This window comes from Pempheris klunzingeri, chromosome 22 (genome assembly GCF_042242105.1).
Source record: "Pempheris klunzingeri isolate RE-2024b chromosome 22, fPemKlu1.hap1, whole genome shotgun sequence".
NCBI classification, from domain to species: Eukaryota; Metazoa; Chordata; class Actinopteri; order Acropomatiformes; family Pempheridae; genus Pempheris; species Pempheris klunzingeri.
The window spans coordinates 11551122-11575048 of record NC_092033.1 but is presented as its reverse complement, the minus strand read 5'-3'; the positions used below and the strand labels follow the sequence as shown (position 1 = coordinate 11575048).

Here is a 23927-nt window from a genome sequence, read left to right as displayed (position 1 = left end):
TAGTCTGCAGACAGACCGACGGACAGACAGGCAGGCGGTTGGCGGGGCCGGACAGTGGAAGTACCCCAGCAGCCAGAGCCCAGGGGCGGCCGGTGGGAGGAGGCAGAGAGTCCGCAGCTGCCGCACCGCACAGCCGCTTTGAAACCCGCAAGAGGAAGGAAGGAGCCGCCCGCACCAGCCGATGTCTACGGTAGGAAGCATTTTATTATTATTTTATTTAAAAACAGCGGGGCTTCGCTCATCGGGATTTAAATATGGGTTCTGGGGAGCGGAGGTCTGTCTTGGCGCGCCGCTGCCGGAGCATCTTTCACTGATTTTGTCGGCTGTGTGGTCGGACTGAGCGTCAACACGCCGGGCTGAGAGCGTCCCGAGCACCCGGTGATGTTCACTGATCTCTGGCTCTCACGTCTTTAGCCTGCTTCAGTCTGAACGTGCCAGTTGTGTTCAGATCGATCACGCAGTTAACGCCAAGTTGTAGCCGCCTTCGACATCAGGGCGGCGGGGAGCTTTGAACCGCAGTCAGCGTGGAGCAGCTGCGGTAAGCTAGCGGCTGTTAGCACCAAGCTGACAGGAAGTCCGCACATTGGCCTTCAAAATAAAAGCATATATACATTAAAAATTAAATGATTTACATTTTAACCACACAAATGGGATGTAGGCAGATAAGCAGTTGAGAGTGTTTCTGAAGCCACAGATTTTTTTTAATGGATGATGTTTGTTGAATCATTCTGTGGCGACTGAAAAAATTTGAGAAAAACAAATGAAGCTACTCACATTTGGTGCAAAACAAGTTATTCAGGATTTCTCCAAAGAATGTATCACCTGTGAGTGAGTGATTGACAAGTGGATATTTGCCCAGTGGCTTAATTATCCCCACCCCGGCCAATCAGTCTGTAAACTGCATAGATAGATAGAATAATGTATTTTAATCATTTCTTAAGTCTAAAACTGGTTTCAGGTGATGGACATGAAACGTTTTCATTATCTGTGATAATCAAATATTAATTTCACACAAAAGTAGCAGCTTCTTTCAAAAGTTCGTACAAAAATACTAATATGATAAAACTGTTTATGTCCTATTAATTTGTCCTACGCTTTGTGTATGTTGCTTTAAGATGCAAATCAATAGTTGATTTATCTTTTAGTCAACGGACAGAAAATAAATCACCAACTTCTTTAGTCTGTTACATTAATAGTTTGTTTCAAGCAAATGTATGTATATGATTTGCTGCTTTTTTTTTGCCCGGCCTCTGGAAAATTACATTTTAGCATTTTTGTACTGAAAACTAGTAAAATATTGCAGCCTAACCTTTGTAATTCTAATCTTTGCACTCTGCATCATTGCCCTACTGTCCTCTTCACACTCTTGGTCAGTTCTTTTACATCTACACCCATACATATATTTTTAGATTTACGTATTATCGTACGTAGACTTTAAATGTTTATTTTTTGCTCAAGTTAAATGTGTGTTTACTTTGTTCATCTTCGTTGTTCTTGTCTCCCTTTTTGTCTGTTTATGTTTAAGCCCACTAGAACAGTGGGAAAACATGCAAACGTACTAAACGTGCACACAGTTGAGCAACGAAAAGCTGATTCTAATTTTCCCTCCATAACGTCTCCATTTTATTGTGAAAAGTTTTACCGGAAGTTTGATTTAAATAATATTTCTGTCTTGACAGATGAAATGTAGCCTTGCCACCGGATTTGTAAAAACCCTTCGTATCGTTATGATGTTTTTTTTTTGTTAAGCATCGCAGCGGTAAATAATCTGCGCAGCAAAGGGGTCACTGCTGGAGAGCGGAAATGCAGATCTGAGCCTGACCGCCCTGTCGTTTCCCGTGAGTGTGTGTGTGTATGTGTGTGTGTGTGTGTGAGTGTGTGTGTCTTGCCATGTGGAGGCGAGCTGTTTGAATCACCTCCTCGCTGATGTGGTCTTGCTCAGCGGTCTGGCTGCGCTGACAGGCGGATCAGCTGACTCTGACTCTGACTCTGACACTGTGGATGTGCAGCCGGGCAGCAGCTTGTGTTCACATCAGACCTCTGGCTTTGATGCTGACCAGCTCCGGCCTCCCACATGGGCTCCATCCAGACCACAGACTCCAACTTTAATGGAAATGTCCTTCCAGACCACAGATCTTCTCGGATCTGTGGTGGCATTGATTTTTACTTTAGCCGTGGACACATTTTTACAGTGGGAAGGCCTCTGGACAGCTCTGTGTTCACATCTTTAAGCAGGGAACGTAAACTGGCAGGACAGGCTTGACTTCACAAACCGCTGGGCTGGTTTGTACCACATGCTTCTGCACTCATTCAGTGTGTTTGTCATGATAATTACTGCTTTACTTTACTGCCAGATATCAGGCACTGATTTCCCTTTTTAGGCTACAGTGTAAAGGCGTCATGTCCATTCAACTAGAAGGAGCACGTGCCCTCTAACAATCAGATCAGAATAACTGGTCTTATTCTGTTTCATTTTGAACAATTTTCATAAAAGAGAAAAAAAAACCAAATGGTGTGATGTCGTTGCTGTATTTGGTTCCTGTGTCGCAGTTATGTAACATTTTAGTTGCTCCAGGAGCCCCTCAAACAAGCTGCCCAACAGGGACTGTTTTAAAGCTGCATTATTTAGTTTTTCTAGGCTTCAAAGTCGGACTGCAACTAACGATTCTTCTTTATAGATTCATCCACCAATTCTTTTCTATATTTAGATGTTTTATTTGTCAAATAGTGAAAGAAAATGGTGACAAATGCCAGTTTACAGTGATTTAAAGCAGAGAGAAGTGGTAAATTCATTCCAAAATATTTGACATCTTTGCAGTCTCTGTCTATTTCTTCATTTTATTTAATCATGTGCACCTCACACACAAAAGCCAATATCATATGTCCACAGATCAATATTAGATGTTTTATCTTGTGTATCAGCACCGCTCTACGGGTGAAAGAATGAAGCGCAGCTTTTCCTGAACGTAAAGCATCAGGACAGTGTGAAGATTTCCCCCTCAGGAGGTGTATTGATGTGCGATCGTAAATGTTTGCTCGTCACCGTCTCAGCTATGAGAGGCGGAATGAGAAAAAGTGTCTTGAGCTGATTTTTCTAAATCAGGATCACAAATAGAGCTCTAATTATCGTCCCAGGATGACCTATATTTTGTTCTCAGATAAGTGTTAGGTAAGTGTGCGCAGACATGAGCTCCTTTATGTATTTATAGCTGCAGAGATGCTGCCAGGGAGACGTTTGTTCTCGACTTCACTTCCTTCATCGCGTCTAAACTCGCACACGTGGCAGCTCGTGTAGTTGGTGATGCTTCTTCTAAAGTTGACATTGTTGGATTTGGTAACAAAGACGGCTGCGAGGTCCCTTTTGTCTTCTGGGTTTGTAACCTGCCTTGTTTACGCGTGTGCGGCCTCTCATCCTGTGCTCTCCTACCTCCAGCCACAACTGTTCCTGCAAACCCCTTCAGCTCTTTTCTTTCATCGTCCCCTTTATTCTCTCCATATTTATTTTATTCTTTATCATCCTCTGCTTTTACATATGTGCCCGCTCTCCCTTCCGTCTCTTGTTACAGGTCTCCATGAATCTTTAAAAAAGTAGACGTGTTTCTGCTCTTTCCAATCGGCCTGCATGTGTTTCTATCCCACAGGGAGTAGTAACGTGGCACAGAGTCATGATGGGAGGAGGCTGTGATGTAAAGATGTGGACAGGGGATTGCAACACGCCTCCTCTCCAGCAGATAAACAGCCACTGCAAAGATGTAAATCTCCTTACGTAGTCGGTTGTAGTCAGTTCAAGTGGAGGAGGAGGAGGAGGAGGAGGAGGAGGAAACCTGCTTCACTGACTGCGTCAGAGGAAACTCCCTGTAGATGCTTCACATGATCGTGTCCTCAAAGATCAACTAAAGGGAAACATCAGCTTAAAAGTCTCTGTGACATTTCAGGCCATGGATTATTGATTTCTCTTCCCTTTTTTTTTTTTTTAATCAAGAGATAGAGTCAGAACATTAGTGGGACCTTCTAATGTCATCATGCCAACATACTTACAGTATGTTTAGCAGGCATGTTTATCATGTTTGCCTTCTTGTTTTAGCGTGTTAGCATGCTAACATTACAAGCACAGCTGAGGCCCAAACATTTCTGTCACATGTAATTGATCAAATGGCAGAAAAATGTGAAAAATGTTAGTTTCGCTTTCCTAAACCCTCAAGTGACATCATCAGATGTTCTTATGTAAACTCATGGCCCAAAGATATCCAGTGTACAACGATGGGACGCACAATTCAGCAGGAAGCAAAGAATATTTGGTAGTTTTGGTGGGAAAAATGGCTGTTATTCGATCATCAAAATAGTCGTTGGTTAATTGATTTACTAATCAATTAATTGTTTAATTGCTTCATCTCTCGTTCATGGCAGCTTATTCAAGACTTACTCAAGACAAATGTCGACATCATGGTGGCACCAGAGACATCAGGGTTCATCCTCTGGGAACAGTGAAAGTCTGCGTATAATTTTGTGAGTGAGTGAAAACTTTCAGTGCCACCAGGAAGTAAAAGTCCGGCTTCAGACCAGGAGGCTCGTCCACCTCTTTTATACGTTCGATGGTTATGTCTTCTCCCTGCACTTCATGTGATCAGTATGAAAGGATCACGAGCTCTTGTCACTGTCGCATTTCCTTCTCTGACGTTTCCATTTAATGCCAACAACAACATGAAGTAACTTCACAAGCAGCTCGATGCCTCATCTTTGCTGTTATTTGAACGTGTTAACAGTTACAGAAGGCTCCTCCTTGGTTGCTCGTGCAGTTTTCCCACCACAGAATGTTTCCTCTCTGTGCTTGTAGTCGTGCCAGTCAAACCAGTATCAGCTGGCATAGTGCTGAGAGATTAATGTTGCAGTTGTAAAGTAAAACATAGGAAAGTCCTATAAAATGGACAGTAAATAGAAAATGCAGGTGTTTAGTAAAAAAAAAAAAAAGCTAAAAGGTATGAAAGCTAAATCAGCCCAAAGTGGCACACAGTGTAGCTGTCGGCTGTGGCCTTTCTTCAGAGCCAGGCCGGGCGGAAATGAAGGAGCGGTGTCCCTGCACCTGTGGTCGGCTGCTCCTCCCGGGAGCATCCAGATTGGTTTGAATCAGCGTTTCGTGAAAAGGCTGTGGATGGTGAGGATAAATGAGCGTGAGAACGGGGCCACGAGAGGGAGGGAGGGAGTGTGTGGACCTTCAGGATGGTCCTTTTTAAGGAGGGCATCCTGTTCGACTTTTACAGGCCAAACATTTTCGATCGCATCCTTTTTACAGTTTCAGTTTCTGAATATATGTATTGTGTTTTCTTGCTCTTCCAGGAAGCAGTTGTCTGGTCATTTGGGCTGCGTGTTGAACCCTGATGTTTACTGTTGGATGTCTTTAAAGCTTATTTATTGTGTTCTTTAACTGATTTTATCTGATGTCAATCAAGTAATTTTCCAATTTCAAACTGTTTCATTTTGTAGAAAGTTTTTTTTTTTAATGAATCGTTTAAATGTGAGGAACTCTTTGCTTTTCGTTGGCGCAGAGGGTTATAAATATCTTTGGGTTATGGACTGGGAAATTATATTAGGTAATTTTTCACTATTTTGTAACATTTTGTAGACAAAACTATAGAGACAATAATCTGCAGATTAATCAAGGTGCTGCCCTCGATCAGATCGATCAGATAGTTCCTGATTTATACCTAAGTAGGCGAAGCTACTGGTGTTTTGACAACATTTAAAATTTGGAAACGTGCAGCTTGCAACAGCTCTTCACGTCATTATAAGCAGGGCCTCATCAATGATCATTGGCTATTAATATTGAACATGCAATCATTGATATTGTGCTAAAATGGTTCAATACCTGGGGCATGTGGGGCCCATGGAGGTGGTTGGTTATTCAGCCTTGTTTTACTGTACACAGCCCTATTTAAGATCCTGCTAATTGATTTTCCAACTGGATTAAACTGGATGGAAACCATTAGCTGCCTATAATGGTAGAATAAACGCATCCAAACTTAGCTATGATGTAAAGCATACTGTATGTAAATTGTAGCGAAGGGGCTACAATGTTCAAAACCACTGGTACGGCCCTTTTGAAGCTGAAGGCTTGAGCAGATATTGTAAATCAGCTCCGGTCACCTTGCAGCAGCCTTCTCCGTCTGTGGTTCCTGTGGGCCTCCTGGCTGTTAATAACCAGAAGGCTGATATTCCACTGGGATGTATGACATTGAACCCCACATGGACATGGGTGCTCTTTTAACAGCATGTCACTGGAGGGTAATGGAGAGGATTTAGAGGCACTCTCCGGCAGTGAGTCACCCGGCGTTGATAAATGGAGCCAATGACCACCTCATAGAGCAGGCTTTCTGAGCACAAGACCACCCGAAGATCGCTTTTAAAGTAGAAACAGAACTTTGCAGAAACCGGTCACAAAGAGTGGAGATAAGAGAGAAAATGTATAGATCAGAATGACAGGAATATTAAATGTAATCAAAATTTGCGAATGAAACAAAAGTGGAGACCCAGTGTAAAAGTTTTAAAGAAAGGACAACATGTTTCCATATTGACACTACGTGCTCGACCAGAGCAGTCAATATTGGTTCTCCTATACTTAGATTAGGCTATACTCCTCTACTACAGTCTTATACGCTGGCCTGTTTGACCTTGTGTGCTGATACCTTTGGTGAAGTGGGTGAATATTCTTGCAACATTAAGTGAAAGTTTCGCACACTGTGGTGAGCTGGCGGTTGTTGCAACACTACTTTCTCTGCTACATCAATGTGCTGCTGTGGCCTTTGGTGCTTTCCTCGGAAACACAAATCTAAGAGATTAAGTAACTCGGCACGCAGGTTAATCCACACGATGGCCCTCGGGCCGTAATTTACATTCACACAAGACCAAAAGAAACAAAGTCTTCTGTGTAAGAGAAGTGATTCACCTGTTGAGTATTCGACCAGGCATAGTCACTGGAGGAAAAACAACACTTTGCACATAGTTTGGGAGCAGCGTAAATCACACACTCTTGTTGGCATATTGTACCAGTGGGTTGGACATTATGCTACAAAGTTGTGTATAATAAATGAATCAATTCATAACGAACATTACCCGTACATCACAGATTTCACCCATTGAATAGGTGACCTGATTAGATTATGAAGCATCTTTCTGGGGAAGAAAAACCTTTTGGATGTTAAAGGCTCCATGAAATGATGTCTTAACTTCCTTGATGGGATGTTTTTTTTCTGTTAAAACAGGATATGAACATGATTAGTGATTCCTCTAATCTGTAACTCACCAGTAGAGAGAAAATATTCCACCTGACTCTTAAATATGCAGTCAGATTGGATTTCTTAAACTAAACAGACTTTTGTATTTTTTTTTGTCTGTTTTACTTTAAAATGATCATCAGGAGCAGGTAGAAATGTTCCTGAGAAGCTTTTAGACAGCTGCTCACAGAAGCTTTGTATCTGCTGATGGACATTGCCTCTAAGGAATGTGTTTACATGGCATCAGGTGGTTATGTATTGATGTTTTATCTAACAAACAGTGCAGGTCTGGGACATTTTTCCCACATTTGTCCTAATGGATCAATTAACTAACCATTTCAGCTCTAGTTAAATTAGAAAACTTTCACAGCATTTTCCAGGAAGCTAGAGTCATTTTTGCGATCTGTCTTAAGAAAAAAGAGATTTTGGCAGTTAAAGTTGCTTGTTCTGTTACAGGATGTGTTGTAAATGCTTGGTAAATACCGGCACCAAGCATTAGTTCACCCAAACACGTAGTTCCTCATTTCTAGCTGTTGGAATAGCCTGTCAAACAAGTGAATCCTCTTTCACGTCCCCAAGACGAACAAGATTCTCCATCACATGAGGCTTCATCTGGAAGGCAGGCAGTTCAAGCCCGAGGCAATCACGCTGTTTAGTTGCTTTAGGAGGGAAAAGTTTACTTTCTTATATCAAACTCAAACTGTGTGTGTCCTAAGTAACAGCCCAAGGTTTTGTGTATTTAAAGGAATAAAAGGAACAAGCCTCTGGGGCTAATTTGGAGCGATGTTTTTCCCGGACCCCATTAGGGCTCTCTGTGGCCGGGTGGGCCAACCTTGCCGTCTGTGTCTGGGACGTTTTTGGATGAACGCCCAGCCTCCTGTGCATGGACGATATAGGGCCGGCAGCCAAAGCAATGCATAGCTTCCCCTCTATACTCCAGTCGTTTCTTTCCCTGAGACCTGAGCACCTATCTAAGTATCTATCTGGGTATTTCCTCTCACTTGCCCGCTGATAAGTCGAACAGAAACCGGAAAGCAGGAGCTTATTTTGACTGTATCCTCCACACAGGCAGCACAATGCATCACAGTATTGGACTGGTACACAGGAGACAAAGGCAGCAACTCCCAGGGCTGCTTTGAAGTGACTCATGACGCAGTTTGTTAAAGTAAGAATGCAGGTGGATCAAAGGCAGTAAATACCCCAGTTTATCTGGTATTTAATAAAGCTCTTTAGCAAGATATTGACTGTATGGGTTTTTGCCCTCTCCATGTGTTTACTGTGCACATCAAAGCCATTACATTTTGCTTTTAGTTTGATGTAGTGCTGAAAAACAGGTAGTGGATTCACATTAAATTAGAGGACAACCGTTTTGATAAATTAGAAAAGACAAGAAAAGGAAATGAATAAAAAAGATTGTTTAAACCTGCATTGATTGCACAACATTGGCATCACCATATAAAGTTGTTATGGCTACCGTGTCAGCGCTGAGATGTCTCATTACACGTCCAGCAGACATGAAGCAACCTTTGCGTTCATTTGGAGTCATGTTTGCGTCCAGCTGATGAATGTGGATCCAGTATTTACTTTCTTTTTAGCTCACTTTTAGCTCTCTCCACCAACTCCTGTGAGAAATATCCTGCCCTTCAGCTGCTGAAAGCGCCACTATGTTCACCAGCTAGTTGCTGACGATCCTTGAGACTGACACAAAACATTAAAATTGCTTAAAACCAAAACAGTGAGTTGAAAGGCACTAAAATGCAGAGGGTTTGTCACCAGGAGCTACACCTGTCACGTTACAGGTAGTCATTTGATCCACTGCTGTTATGAAAATATTGATCAGTGCAGCTTTAATCAAGAAAAATACTAAATAGTTTGCTGGTTACAGCCTCTCAAATATGAGACCTTTCTCCTTTTCTCTGTTTATGTTATTGTAGATTTAATATCTTTGGGATTTAGACTGTTACTCAAAGAAAGCAAGCAATTAGAACTCATTGGTTTTATAGGTTAAGTGTAATAGAAAGATATGGACAGATTAACTGATGATGAAAACTCTAAAGACTTGCCAATATGATCGTAAGACCCTTGTAGTCACCCTAATTCCAAAGTAATATGTTTGCCACCTGTTCAAATGAAGCATCCACGTCACCACGTTGACCCAATAAAAAGATGAACAGCAACCAAGCTACCATTGTACCTCAGTTCTGGAGCACATCCATTACTCAGGCAGGAGGGTACGGCTCTAAGTGGCTCCTCTGAGACCACATCCCCACACCAATGAGGAAGAGAGCAGCCTTTCTTTTAATCTCTACGCCTAGCCTTGTACTCAGCAGACAGCTAAAACTAATGGCATCTTCCTCTCCCTGAAACACACAAACAACAACAACCCAGTCCTGCTGGTCCAGATACATTTGCCTTCAATACACAGAAATTGGCATCAACCACTCAGTCGTATTTGCATCTGTTGAAAGTTGCTCATCTTAGCTAGAAGAGAAGTTTGTTTGTCATACACTTCAGATACTATCACAACTTGGCTGGAGTGAGCAGTGTGTGAGATTTTTAGGATGAAATGATCTGTGGATGTTCATGCCATCAGTGTTGCTGTGGATGGATGGATGGATGGATGGATGGATGGATGATCGAACAGCCCACCAATTGACGCCAGAGCTCCCCTGTCATTAATTATAAACCTGGCTGGCAGCAGCACATCGAAGCTATCGTGTATGTGAGTAAAGTAGTGCATTACTCTTAGTGTTGTGTCTTCACTGTAATCTATCTTTGCACAGGATACCTGACTTGGTCACACATATTGGTTTCCATGCATGCGAGCTGGTTGTTTTGCAAAAGCACGGACCCGTCATGAAGTACGAGATGGTGTGTAGCTACAATATATCGTGCCGCTGAGGCTTCAGTTTCACACTCATGCATTTAAATGCGACTCTAACATGCACAACTCGTGGATTCAGAGGAGTCCTCAATTACAGAGTCATTCACTGTCACCTATGCTGGGTGATATGGCTGTTGGTGTCAAATTATTAAGATTATTTGTCTAATATATCACTTGTGTATCGTGACATGGCAAATGCACATGAATGCGTGTAAAATAAGAGATCTGTAGGGATCCAAAGTTTGGACCTAATCCAGAACGCACAGGAAAAAACCTCCTGAACCCAATGTGCTAACGGCAGGTTAGCACAGGGTAACTGCAGGTCTTAAAGTCTTAAATCACTGAATTTAGCTTCTTCAAAAAAGACCTTAGAAGGGTTTAAAAAGTCTTACATTTCATCTACCACGGTCGCACAAAATGCAAAGGACAAAGAACTTTTTTTTTTTATGAGCTTGGGGGTCTTAAAGTTAAGTGTAATTTAGAAACCCTGCATAAAGATGGCTCAAATGTTCTGTCTCACTCACATTTATTTCTCCTGTGATGACAATGATTTGAATGTTACATAGCATCTTAAAGGCAGCTTCGAGGAATCGCCTGCTGAGCCTCAGAGGTATCCTGATCCTTTCCACATTAGGAAAATGAGCCCGCAGGACAAATGACAGGGCAGCTGTAGCCTTTGCCCCTGTCTTTTTCTGTTTCTATGATAAGAGGTTGAAACTGCTTCACCAATTAAGGCCTGTTCCCATCATCACTGCATGTCTACATATGTGAGCATGTCAGGCTACTGAAAGCTAGAGCCTTTTACCAGCCACTGTCTTGATAGCTGCCTCAAATGGATCATAAAAGACCACTGGGCTCCCTGCAGCTGGAGGTTGTGGTTTTTTTTTTTTGTAAAAGTTGCAACCCACACCTCCAAGTGCATGCTGGGTTAAAATGGCACACATCCCGGGCTGCGCCCTGAAACACTCCCTCATGCATGCTTTCTTTCGCAATAAAGGCTCAATAGTTTACAAGTAAACTGAGATTGTGAGACACTTGAAGGATGAATCATCCTTTTGCACAGTGGAAATTCACGCATCTAGTGCAGCAGTGATTCTCAATGTGCGGACCACGGACCAACTACGGCCCTTAGAACCATTTTGGTGGCTCCTGAACGTGAATTAAATGCACGCATGAAGTTTTAAACCATTAATGTGATGTCAACACTTACAACAGCTTACATAACAATGCACTACTTTGTTACTGTGCCAGACTGCGCTGATGACGACGACGACGACGATGATGATAATGATAAACTTTTTTTTGCTTTGAAGTGAAATCAATATTTCATTATGTGACTGCTGACGGTGTATCAGAGCCCTGACACTACCTGGAGGAATCAGAGTATGTAGCAGTAAACTGATCATGTTGAAAATCATGTTAAGTAATGATTTTTTTTTTTTCAATTGTTGATTTAACAATATAAAAAAAAAAAATCCTATTCATTTTTCTTTTTGGTCTCTAAAAAATGGGACACCCCCCCCCCCCAACGTGTTTTTCCAAAATCCAAGGCTTCATCTTCAAATTGCTTCTTTTGTCCATCCAAATCTCTCAAAACCAAATCACACCAAATGTCATAGATTTACTGAAGTAGAGGACTAAAAAAAGCAGTAAGTGTTCGTATTTGAGTTGCTGAAACCTGTAAAGCAACAATCAATAATCAAAATAGTTGCAAGTTTCCTGTCAGTCCACAAACAAATTGAAACAAATTGTTTCAGCTCTTGTTGACTAGATTATTTATCTGTAAGTAAATAAATGCATGTATTGTTAAAATTGGTTGGAGTACATTTAAGGATTGATTTATTGCTCAGAATCTGAGCACTATCGGCCGCTACTTGGTCTCTAATTACTGCCAATGAGGGGAGGCAGGCGTGGATATGTTACTCGAAAGAGGTGCGTGGGATCCAAACCATGATGGCCCACAGCGCAGGTGCATGACCTCTTGGCCCGGCCGCAGCACTCGGAGTACGATTGCCGGTCTGGGTCTGGGTCTGAGCCAGGCGTAAACTGACACCACAGCACCGAGAGGCTCCGTCACTCAGAGACGGCTGCTGTAATTACAGAATCCCTCAGCCAGCAGACATAATGTAGACAATGCACTGATGAATGTGTATGCCAACACACTGATACACAGCTCTAACACACACACTGAATCTCCAGTGGCCGGATATCTGAGTGAGCAACGACCTTAGTATCTAGATTCAAAACTTGTTCGTGGATTAAAAAAAAAAAAAGATTAAATTAAAGAGACACTGCTTGAATCCTTGAAGCTCACAGCTAATATAATTAATTCCAATTAGATTAGCCTTTAGCTGCCTCTGGAAAAAATGAAGTGGAAGAGAGGACCTGCTGTTTTTTTTTTTCTGCAGTATTGCAATCTTGGATAAGGGCCCTTTTTGAAAAGAACTGTGCACTTACGTAGGTTTGTGTGAGGGGCAATGTCACAACCTTGTGGACTGGAGCGGGGGCGTCGGGCCGGAGGATGCTGGAAAAAGATGTTGAATAGTTTTGCATCACCATGGAGTTAATAATTGCCTGGTTTCTATTTAAGCAAAATCGTTCAGAATTTCCTGATGGCACTGATCACCCAGTCGTAGCTTAGCAACTGTAACTAGGCATGGCAGGCCTGTCGAGCTCTGAATTTCTCCAGGTGTTGAAGCAGAGCGGCTTCTTTATTTCCGTTTTCTCCTACTAGATCATCAGCTGGAGAGGATGCTGGGTCATATCATCTCTGACTTTTAGCACGATATCAGGTCTGTAGCCATCAGGTATATGTGCTCATGACCAGTTCTTTAATACTCGCGTTTTAAAATAAGTCAGCTGGAAACTTTAAAGTCAGCTGGGGCGACTTTTAGCTAGATATTAGATGTTGCTTATGTCTACCTCCTGTCTGAAATCAAAGACCCATTTGTGTGGCCACTTTTATCACTATAGACGACATGTTTCGGGTTGGCAGGTGTAACTGAAGGGTGCAGTGCTTGGTGGAAGTTTTGACTTTCTCAAGTGCTGGTTATAATAACACTCATTCATTTTTTTTTTTTTCCCCAAGAGCTAATACATTTTCTTAACTTAATCTCATGATCAGGTTATTATCCAGCCCTCATCCTGTCCCTCGTCCGGGTAAAGAGAGACTCTTTGGTGCTCATTTCCTCTCGAGAGATTGTCACTGAGACAAGAACCAGAAAACAGCGTCTTGACAAAGACATGGTCAAAATTAAACATTAGCATTTCGGAAAGCGGCTATGGATGATAATCATGCCATCTTTGCTGATTAAGATCTGATGGCTTGTTGTGCTTGTACCTGTCGATGCAGGATGTGCTGGTCCTTGTTTTTAGGGCATGTCTATACACAGGAGCCGTTTCTGCTACATTTTTCAGTCATGTGATTCACATGGAACAGATGTGCTCCTATTTTAATCTACGAAAGCTGAGAAGAGCGTATTTTCATGCTTCAAGTCCATTTTGTTCTGTTTCATGCACATAAGTCCAGTGACTGTGTGTTGGGCCCTGAGTGCTGAGGAAACAAGGGTGAGCTACGACCCAATACTGTGCCTGAACTCAGCCTGAGCACACCCAGATGGAGCTCTGAAGCTGCTGCTGCTGCTGCTGCTGCTGCTGTGTCGACATGGAGGTTTCCACTCTTGGGTCCTGGATGAGGTGAGACTTGTTTGGCCCCTGAGACCGTCCTGTCTCCTGGCTCGAGTTGGATTTTGTCTTTGCAGAAGTCACCATGTTGGCACTGGGATGTAAAAACAACTGCCCGCAGTGGTGGTACACTTAACTCAGCTTTTAAGGGTTTTCCTCCCACAATGTCTGCACTGTGTTATTTAGTGAAAGGGACTGACTTCTCATTTGTGTTGCTTGGCACTGACATTCAAGTTGACTAATGCTGCCTTAATTATTGGCTCCATTTTGCAGCATTTTGCTCTTTTTATCCCCCCCCCCCTTCCTCCCTCTGTCAGCTTTTGTCCATTTATAATGGTCTTAGCCAGCGTGCAGCTGTAGAGCCCGGTTTTTGCCTGTCTCTAACAGCACTCAGCTGACCCACTAATAGAGGGGTTGTGTGAGGAAAGGCCGGAGGCAGCAGAAGGACTGCAGAGCTGCGGCTTAAAACAACCCGCCTTCGACAAACAGCGTGGACCTCCTGGGGAGAGAGGCTTTGAGGAAGACACAGAAAAACCCTCAGTCAGAAGAAAGGGAAACATTAAATAAGGCCAGAGTGCAGCAGCGTTAGCTGCAGCCAGCAGTAAATCTCTGCAGCTGAGCTGCATTCTCATGCCTCTAGCATCTTGAAACTTTATTTTTGAAATGACCCTGAGTGACTTTGAACATGATGCAGTACTTTGTCAAGATGGCATCATGACCTGAGAAGCTGGTCCCTTAAGGTTTTAGTGCTCGTCCTTGCTGCCCAGTACTTTTCTTTTCAAGTCATAATACAGACTTTGAAAAGGATGCTGTCTTATTCATCAGTGGCAGCACAACAAGGTTAAAGCTGTCAGACGTCACTTGAGCTTTATTCTGCCTGTCCCTTACAATACATATGACTGACATGGACAAGTTGTATTAGAACTAGTGAAAGTGTGTTGTACTGTAACCAGTTCAATCAAAGAATGAATTTTCCTCACCAGACTGTTTCATTGAAATAAAAAAAAATCATACAATATTTTATAAGGAAAAATTAGATAAAAGTCTGTGTCTCAGAATTTTTATTTTTGATCTTTAAGTTGTGATGTCCCAGTCCCAGGGTGGTCTTAACTACTCCAAACAAAATTGTCCTAGACCTGATGATTAATCTGAAATTACATTAATTGCCATTTGTAGCATCAATAGCTAATTGAGGCACTAATAAGATTGGTGGGGTTTCAGCACAAAGAGGCAGAAACTGAACTTCTTGACATAACCTGCTAGCAGAAGCTGGCTGGACTTCATCAGGAGGGGGGGGGGGGGTTATCTAACATTACAAGAATGCTTTAGTGTGTTTGTGTGTGAGAGTCATGAATCTGGGATGTGCACGTCCATTCCAGCACTTTTCCAGCTGCAGGAACATTTCCATTGTCAGGCGTTAATCCGTAGTGACTTTCAGCCCCTCTGCTCTTGTCCTTGTGTCCACAGGGAATCTCTGAAGCACAAAGCTGGAATGTCAGAGGCCTCAGCATGTTGACCTTTTTATTTTGTTATCTGTGCATACGGAGTTGTAAATCTGCCGATAGTACCAAAATTATAGATCCAGAATTTAAATAACCTGTCAGAATTGGTTTAATGGTGTAAAGCTCAGTGGACGTTATTTTCAGCTTTGCTTCTTTGCCTGAAACCCAAGTCTTAGTTTCTGTGATGCCTCTTTTCCACTGCTTTGCAGTGGAAGAGTGAATCACACAAACGCACACACACATCCTTTTCTGTGTGTGTCTACAAGGGAGTGTAATTCAACATTGCATGCACAGACGGCAGAATGGAAGGAAAGCTAGTAAATACAAGATTGCTTTGTTATCTGGGCCACGTTTGGCTCAGGAGGATTTGGTTTCTGTCTTTCTGTCTTTGGGCAGACATGCCGGGAATCTGCAGCCCAGGAGAGAGGATGAAAGAAGCAAAGGGGGAAAAAACTCATCTTGTGTACAAATCGCAGCTCCACTGAATCACTGAAAGTGCTGATCGAGCGTCTGTCTTGGCTAAATGTTGTGCTATTGTTGCCAAGTGCAAAATTTTACAAGTAGGCATCCCATCAGCCCTTTTTTTTAATAGCCTGGTTGGCAAACGTTAACTGAACTTGCCACGACTGCCACCCTGCTCCTGTGATTGGTTAGGAAAAGAGAGTGATGCCAACCAGAGACAGGAAACTGTTATCCAGTCTTTAAGAGGCCCATGGTGTATCGTCGAATCGTTGTCATGGTTACACACAAATGGACAGCAACATTGGCAGCGTGGTTGTGAGCTTTTAGCCCACACATCCAACACAGCGCTTTGATCAGAGAGACAGAGTCACAGAGCAAACACAGCTGAAGTGACATGACAGCTCAGATTGCTGTCAGTTATTGTCTGAAGGAAAAAAGGACAAAGTCTCACACTGTAAATGATTGGCAGCACACTATAACATCAAATAAAGCAAAAAAAACACAATAAAATCCACAGTAATGTCGTACCACATATATCAGCAGCCATAATCCTGCAGTGACAAACTTCCATGTACAGGCTCATTTCCTCAAGTGCCTATAAATACCTGCTGTAATGTTACTGTAAGGGCTCATATCTACAGTGGACAACCACTCCAACCAAACTACAGGTGTACTGAGGGTACTGAGGGAAATACAAAAGACTATATTGGACTTCTAACACACGAGCAACACTTGAAAGAAGATGATCAGACATACATTTCTAAACTAATCAGAGTTGTTGTTTTTTCAAGCAAAAATGCCACAATTTTGACAGTTCCAGCTTGTCATACATAAAGATTTGTAGTTGTCTTAACATCATGGTAAACTGAATATCTTTGGGTTTAACGCTGTGGGTTAAAACGAAAATGTAACTTTTTAAGATGTGAGACCATAATGATTTGGGTGAATTGACCCTTAAACCCACAGAGCCCCTAATTTTCACCAATCAAGCAACGCACCTGTCATCCGGTTGACAGAAAAACAGATCTGCTCACTAAACTGTTGCCTCCAGATGATGAACGCTGGGAGCAGAAACACTTAGTAAGCTGATGAACCGTAGCTGAGCGTCTACCTGGTGTCTGTAATCAGGACCCTTCAGGATCTGGCCGTCTGCCACTGCTAAAGCAGCAGACGCAGATCCTGATTTAATGTATTGAGTCGTCCCAAATAAGCAGACACAGTCCATTACACCACCGCCATTAGAGCAGCAATTGATCCAATTAAGCTGCCATAGGATGAGGGCAGCTGGACCCCCAGAAACACATCAAAAATCATTGAAAGAACAACGCAAAGGGCAAAGCTGGGCCACTTTATCTGGGGTAAATGTGTGTCTTAGCAGGGTGAAGCAGGTGTGTTTGAGCCATTCTTCATTTTGACTGCGTTTCAATGGGTTGAGGGTGTTGTGTAAATTTTGTGGCCAACCAGCAGCACTTCCAGCTAATATTGACTAGGACCTGTCGCCACATAAATCTCATCGTGCAAGGTTCTAAGAAACTCCCGTCACACACAACTAAGGACGAAAGAGCTTACACACACAAAAACTGATGGCTGGTGATGCCAGGAAATGCCTCCTAAACAGGGCTTAAGTGTTATTGCTGTAACTTTTGATGCAGATGGTTTAGTGGAATATTGTCGAATAGAAAACCTGATGAAGTCACAAATGTCTGAGCCATAAGGATCTGCCTAAGGATGATGGGAGGGTGACAGAAGTGAGCGACTTGATGCCAGCCGCCTCACATAAAGCACAGGAGGCAGCTCCTCCTGGGTGAGGCAGCTGTGATGTGACATCGTGTAAAGATATTGCGGCGTGATTATCTGATTGAGGAGGGCAAATAGTAAAGCCGTAAGGTCACGACTTTCCAAGGCTGTGTGATCATCACGATAAATACTAATGTGCATAGAATGACACACAAAGTGCTGAAATTTAATGTTAAATGCAACGAATGCATTACATTCTACAAAGTGACTCAAACGTTTGTTAAAAAGAAGATATATGAAAATGATGATTACGAGAGAAACTGTTTCGCAATTAATTGATCAATTGACAGCTATTTTATATTTTCACTGTCTTCTAAAATTTTATGTATCAAATAATGGTTTCATCCTGAAATTTATGTTTGGTTTGTGACCATGCAGCGTATAAATTTAACTTGTCCTCTGGAGCACACCCTTCTCCTGTGGACTCATCACCAGACACACAAACTCTGATGTCAAATTGCCCCTGAACATTGCCCTCTCTCTATCCGCCTGTATGAATATTCATCTAATTTGCATACGAGTTGCATGTTTCTTCTGGCAGTTTGAAGGTCAGAGCAGAGATAACACCACCGATCCACGTTTTTGTACTTGTTGAAATGTGTGTTTTTCCTTCCAGAATATATCAAACTGGAGCATTTAAAGGCTGTAGATTTGTGCAAGACTTGCCTGCTTTTCCATCACATTATTGTCATCTGATCTGGCCTCTCGCTGAACTGCCTCATTACTTACACCCACCATTTATTCACACACAAGCTTCATAAGTACTTCCTGATGCAGTATTTAAAGTATGTGGCTTCCAGGTCTTTCATTCAGATCTTCCTCCTCCTCCTCCTCCTCCTCCTCTGCAGGAGCTGTCTGAAGGCCAGGACCTTGACGGGGTAGGAGAGCAGGCAACAGACGCTCAGACCAGACTGACCGATATCTGCGGTGGCACAGCGGGCAGCAGGATGGCATCCATAGCAGAATACTACGCTGGCAAGAGCGTGCTGATCACAGGAGCCACAGGCTTCATGGGAAAAGTGCTGGTAGAAAAGCTGCTGAGGTCTTGCCCCGAGGTCAAAGCCCTCTACCTCCTGGTCAGACCCAAAGCCGGGCAGTCCATGCAGCAGAGGGTCAGCGACATGATGACATGCAAGGTAAGAGCTAAATTTGCACTAGTGCATAATATTTTGTCTTAAAATGTATGATTTAACCTTTTACACCAACTGGTAGCTCAGCATGTAGGTTGAGTACATAACAATGTAAGTAGAGAAGCAAACTATGACTCCCAAGGTGCATTTGGGGAAGGCGTTTTTGGGTGTGCAGCTTAAATTAATTCACTTTCTTTTTTGGATGAATTCAGCAACTACGGCAACGTTTTTGTTCCCAAAATGTTTTGTATTTGCTGCAGCTGTTTAAACTTCTGACTGGCCTCTCAACAGTGACCAAAGCTCATGGGTATTGTGGTATTTACAGCCATCGACCATATCAAAAGTGATGGCGGGGGGGGGATATGAAGAAGAAGAAACAAAGTTGAAATAATTTAAAAGTTATGGCCATAACCTAAATGTATAGTATCGTTATATTATCTGGGAGAATGCGTTCAGGCACTCTGAGGATATCCGTAAAAGAAATGTTGATTAACAGAAAGGTGAAACACATCCAGATCCAGCTCTGCCAACTGTGCAGCTCCACACTGTCAACTGAGCTGGAAACATGGGAAAACTGTTCGAAAATCAGTAAAAACGAGTGTAACGACATGTTAATCTGCCTTATTTCTTCACCCTTGGACTGCTGCTTGATGTCCTGCATTATTTTCTGTAATCTGAACATGTGAATAATTATGGATTATGACTATAACATTCGCCAGTCAAACACAGCAGTCAGTTAATATGGAAAAGCAGCAAAATGAGAGCCATTTGTAGAGAAAGTGCCCGTGTTAAACCGTTACAGCAGCACTTGTGAAACTTTCCAACCAGGTGACAGTTGGTGTTTTTGGACGTTTTGACTAGTGGGCTGTTGATTCAAATCATCATTCAAAACCAGGCTTGTTCAAATGGTATCGCCATCCTAAGTGTGTTTGTAGAGCAATAGAGATTTGCCTATGAATTACAGCAGCAGCTGTTGCCATGGTGAAGGAAACTTAATGACTCCAGCAGAGTCCAATAGTTCATCCATCTTTGAGCTTCAGCAGAGAGACACAAAGAGTCAGAGAGCAAAATGGGGAGTGTGATCAACATCAATACTGTACAAAGGGGTTAACTGAGCTGGAAGGCATCGTTGAAAATATCTGGTGGGTTTTGAGTAGCTGAGGATGAGGAGGGTGGGTAGTGAGGACAAGAAGGGTTTTAGGACAGGGAGGAGGTGAGGAAGGACCAGGGCCAGAGAGATCACAGGCAGGAGGTGGAGGAGACAAAAGCAGAGAGAGGAGTAGAGAGGTGGGGGGGGGGGCTGTAAATATGTAGCGTCAGCTGTCTCAAGCCAAGCAGCAAATCATGACTCAACAAAAAACCTCGAAACTATGTTGGACCTAATGAGGACCGAAGGATTGGCATCGGCGTGCGTATTGATGTGTTTGGAAGCAGCTGCTGCATGCTTCTGCTCTGCTTCAGTGTTGTTGGCCTCAAACTGTCAGTGCACCTAAGAAAATCACACTTTCGCTGTATTCCCCTTTTCTCTTTCTTGGTCTCCCTCTAATAGCATCTATTTTTACCGCTCCCATTGAACCTTGGTACTGCATTCATTATTCTGCGCACTGCTGTTGTAGCGGCAAAGCAGCGGTTTGAGGATTTGCCTGGTAATTTTAGCCTATCAACACACTTGTTTGTTTGTTTTTTTTGCCATTTCTTTGATTTTCCCCTCCTTTTTGGCCAGCTGAGCGGGATGCTTCAGCCACCCTGCATTCACAGAGCACCTCTCACCATGCAATTAGTTCACTCTGACACAACAGCACTGTAGAAGTGCCAGTTAACAGCACCCTGCAATCTCTGCACAGCTGAAATGGGGAGAGTGGGTGATAGATTTATTTATTTATTTTTTGAACACCTATTTAAATGCGTGTTCCCCCTGTGCTGCTTAACCTGCATCTGTTTCTGCTAAACTATCAGCAACAACACAAACACTTGTAAGCCTGACAAAGCAAAAACAGAAGAGAGTGCTGGAGCCAAATGCTAACATCATCATACAAGCATGCTCACATGTGGATGTTTAGCAGATATAATGTTCACCATCTTACTTTAGGGTGTTAATGTGTTAAGATGTACCAATTAGCACTCAACTAAAATAAGTTCAGCTGTGGCTGATGGGGATCCTGTCAATTTTGCAGGTATTTGGCCATATAGCAAAGATTTTGACCTGATGATGGTGCTGGATGAAAAGTCAAGGGATCAATAAAAGTGATTATGATTAATCATTAAGGGTACATGGATGTCTGAACAAAACTTCATGGCAATCCATCCAATGGGTGATATTTCAGTCCGGACCAGCGTGATGGACCGATTGCCATCCCTTGAGCCATGCATCCTGTAACACTGTAGTTAAAAGTCCATAAACCTGACATGAGTCAGTTTGACACAAATTTCTGTTACATATGGGTCAGTGTTTCCCCCACTTCATCTTCAGACACTGCCATGTAATTAATCCACTGCCAGCGTGTGTTGTATTTGTCCATCAACAATTTTCCATTGGATCTGGCCCCCCTCATAGTGTTGCAGTCAGGACGCTGCTTGATGCTCTGCTGAGTACAGACACACTCATGCTCGGCCCGCATTCAGATGTGATGTCATTAAATTTCCATGACCAAGCCTCAAGTACTAATTGCTATTCATGTGAGTCCTCGGGTCAGTATTATTCTATTCAGCAATGGGATAATTCATGAAGGAGAACCGTGGTTTTGTCTCTCGAGTAGCTTCTCCTCTCATCCCTCAAGCCAGGCCAGTATCTTTCTTACCACCTGTTGCTAGGTAACGACCAAGAGATCTGTCCCATGGTGTTTTTCAAAGGATGCAATCAGGGGAGCTGCCCCGAGCAGGAAAAGGACAAACCGATAGGAATCTCATTGTCTGTGTGCATCTCCACTGCACCGACTTTGACATTTAAGTGCTGCCTGTCTGTGCGGAGGCTTCTTTGATCCAGTGGAAATGTTTAGACGCCTGCAGCTCTTGCAGCGGTGCCAGACACTGAATGGCATGTCAGGCACTTGATAGAAGTAGGCCTGGGTACACAGGACCTCTCTCCTGCTCTGGGGTATGCTTTTCCCACCCACTATAGGGCTGTTGAACCCAGTAACCATTTGAAGTTGCCTGCGCAGCATCTTCAAACTGCAGGTCCAGCACTGTAACTGCAAAAGATGGGGTCAGATGTCGGGCGGCGGTGTGGGAGGAGGAATAGTTTGGGAAGGGAAGGAATCTTGTGGAATTTGCCTATGAGGCAAAATCCTGGATGGGGTCAGCTTACTTGGTATAACTATAGAATGACTATTGATCTTTTATTTCAAGACTATTCAGCGATCAGTATGGCAGCTAAACACAGCTGGTTTCTAAATGATACTGGATTTTGTGTTTGTTTGCTGACTGCATTTGGTACAGGTACAGTGCTGAAGTCATTACTTGATAGAACAGATAATAGGACACATCTATGCTAGTAAATGTAGCAAATGCAAATAAGATAAACCAATAAACATGAAACTAATAATGAGGCAGGGTTAGGTCGGGAAGGACTCATTTCTTCTTGCTCTGCTGACAATGACATTTAAAAAAATACAACAGATTTTTAATTTTGCCTTAAGAAGACTATAGCATTATTTATTAAGCCATGTGGACTCATATTGATGTGGTGTTTTCCTATTTCTTCGATGTCCTCATGTTGGCGTGACGTCAAAACACCCATAACTGATTTACGGTCTGCCTAGTGTCTAAAGCGCAGATGGCTGGTGATAAGTGTGTTCATGCATGGACTGACATATCTCCTTGAGCATCTGTGTTACAGTTATTGTTTCTAACATGCCTGAAATATTATGGTGATGTCACTGTTATGTATTCATAAAGGGTTGGTTAAAATGTAGGAACTTCATTAGACAGGCAATCTCTTATGTTAGCAGCACAATACCATGCAGATATCAGCATAACCACTCACATGGTTTCAGTGGTTGTGGTGAACTCTGACACCAAAGAATTCTCGCTCTTATAGAAACAAATGGCATCAGGATAGAAGCGATGACTCGTCTTTTCCTTTTTTCTCCAAGAGATCATGCATGTTTCTAGGTAACTACTTGCAAAGACTAAATTATTAATAGTGGTGCATCTTAGAGACACTTGGATGCACAGGAACATACAGCACAACAAAGTTTATGTATGTACAAGCCCGCTTGCACTCGGTGTCAAAGTGCAGCCCCTGGTTTTCAGTCCTTTGCTTATTATCACACTCTGATCCAACATGACTACATTGTTGTATTGATTTCCTCTTGTTTGCATCCGGAGCCAGGCGATCTCTCCAGCAGTATAAATATTCAAGATTTATTGATTCCTGCTGGTTCAAACGGGCAGCGCCATGTTTCCACTTGTGGATCTGATGAAATCCTTTCCCGGATTTTTAATACAGCTGGCAGCGCAGGCAGACCTAAAACATCTACCTCTCAATCCACAAGCAAGAACAGACCATTCTTAGCATGCTTCTCTGCCTCCCCATTGTGCATTCCTGGTTCAGGCCTCATAAGCTGAATCCTGCAGTAAATGTGTGGAGTGTCTGGCAGCGTGTTCTCAGGCGTGTCGAGCACTGTTAAAAAAGCAGCTTTTAGGGATGAGAGTGAGCAGAGTGACTTGGTGCATTTGCTGTGTTTAGACAGGGACTCTGAGGAGGAAGAGATTGTTGCTGCCAGTCTGGCACATTGCGAGGCATTTACTGCTTATCTGTGATTGGTTGGCATGCAGTGCAGCAGGCAAGCGCACTAAGAGGCAACCAATGGCCCTACAACTCCTCCCCAGAGAGGGGAGCAAGGGGGGGGGGGCACTGCTTTTGCGTATAATTAGGCCGCAAATTAAATCCAGTTTATGAAACAAATTAGCACATTAAACGTTGCTGGTGAAGTCATTAAGGCAGTGCAGACATGCGTAGTGAAGACTCAGTTCATCAGGGGACTATTGTGGCCCAGCCCACAGCCTTCACAGCATGTGTAGAATCTGCCAACCAGTTTTCTCTATCTTCACATCCAAATGGCTCCACAGATATCTATGACAGAAAGCCCTCTGTGATGTGATGTATTGGGTTTTGCCACTTTATTATGGAGGTAATGCCCTTATCAAGAATTAGAGGAAGGATTGGCTACATACTCACCTATACCTGTGTGTAATGTAA

General features: G+C 42.9%; 1 protein-coding gene across 1 annotated transcript in view; it reads left to right on the top strand.

The window, feature by feature from the left end:
- Positions 1-23927, top strand: part of LOC139221818 (fatty acyl-CoA reductase 1) — a 48815-nt gene continuing 24888 nt past the window's right edge. The window contains exons 1-2 of the mRNA XM_070853759.1: positions 1-190; positions 18446-18733. Coding sequence (XP_070709860.1) covers positions 182-190; positions 18446-18733 — 297 coding nt within the window. The 5' untranslated portion in view covers positions 1-181. The remainder of the gene's footprint in view (positions 191-18445; positions 18734-23927) is intronic.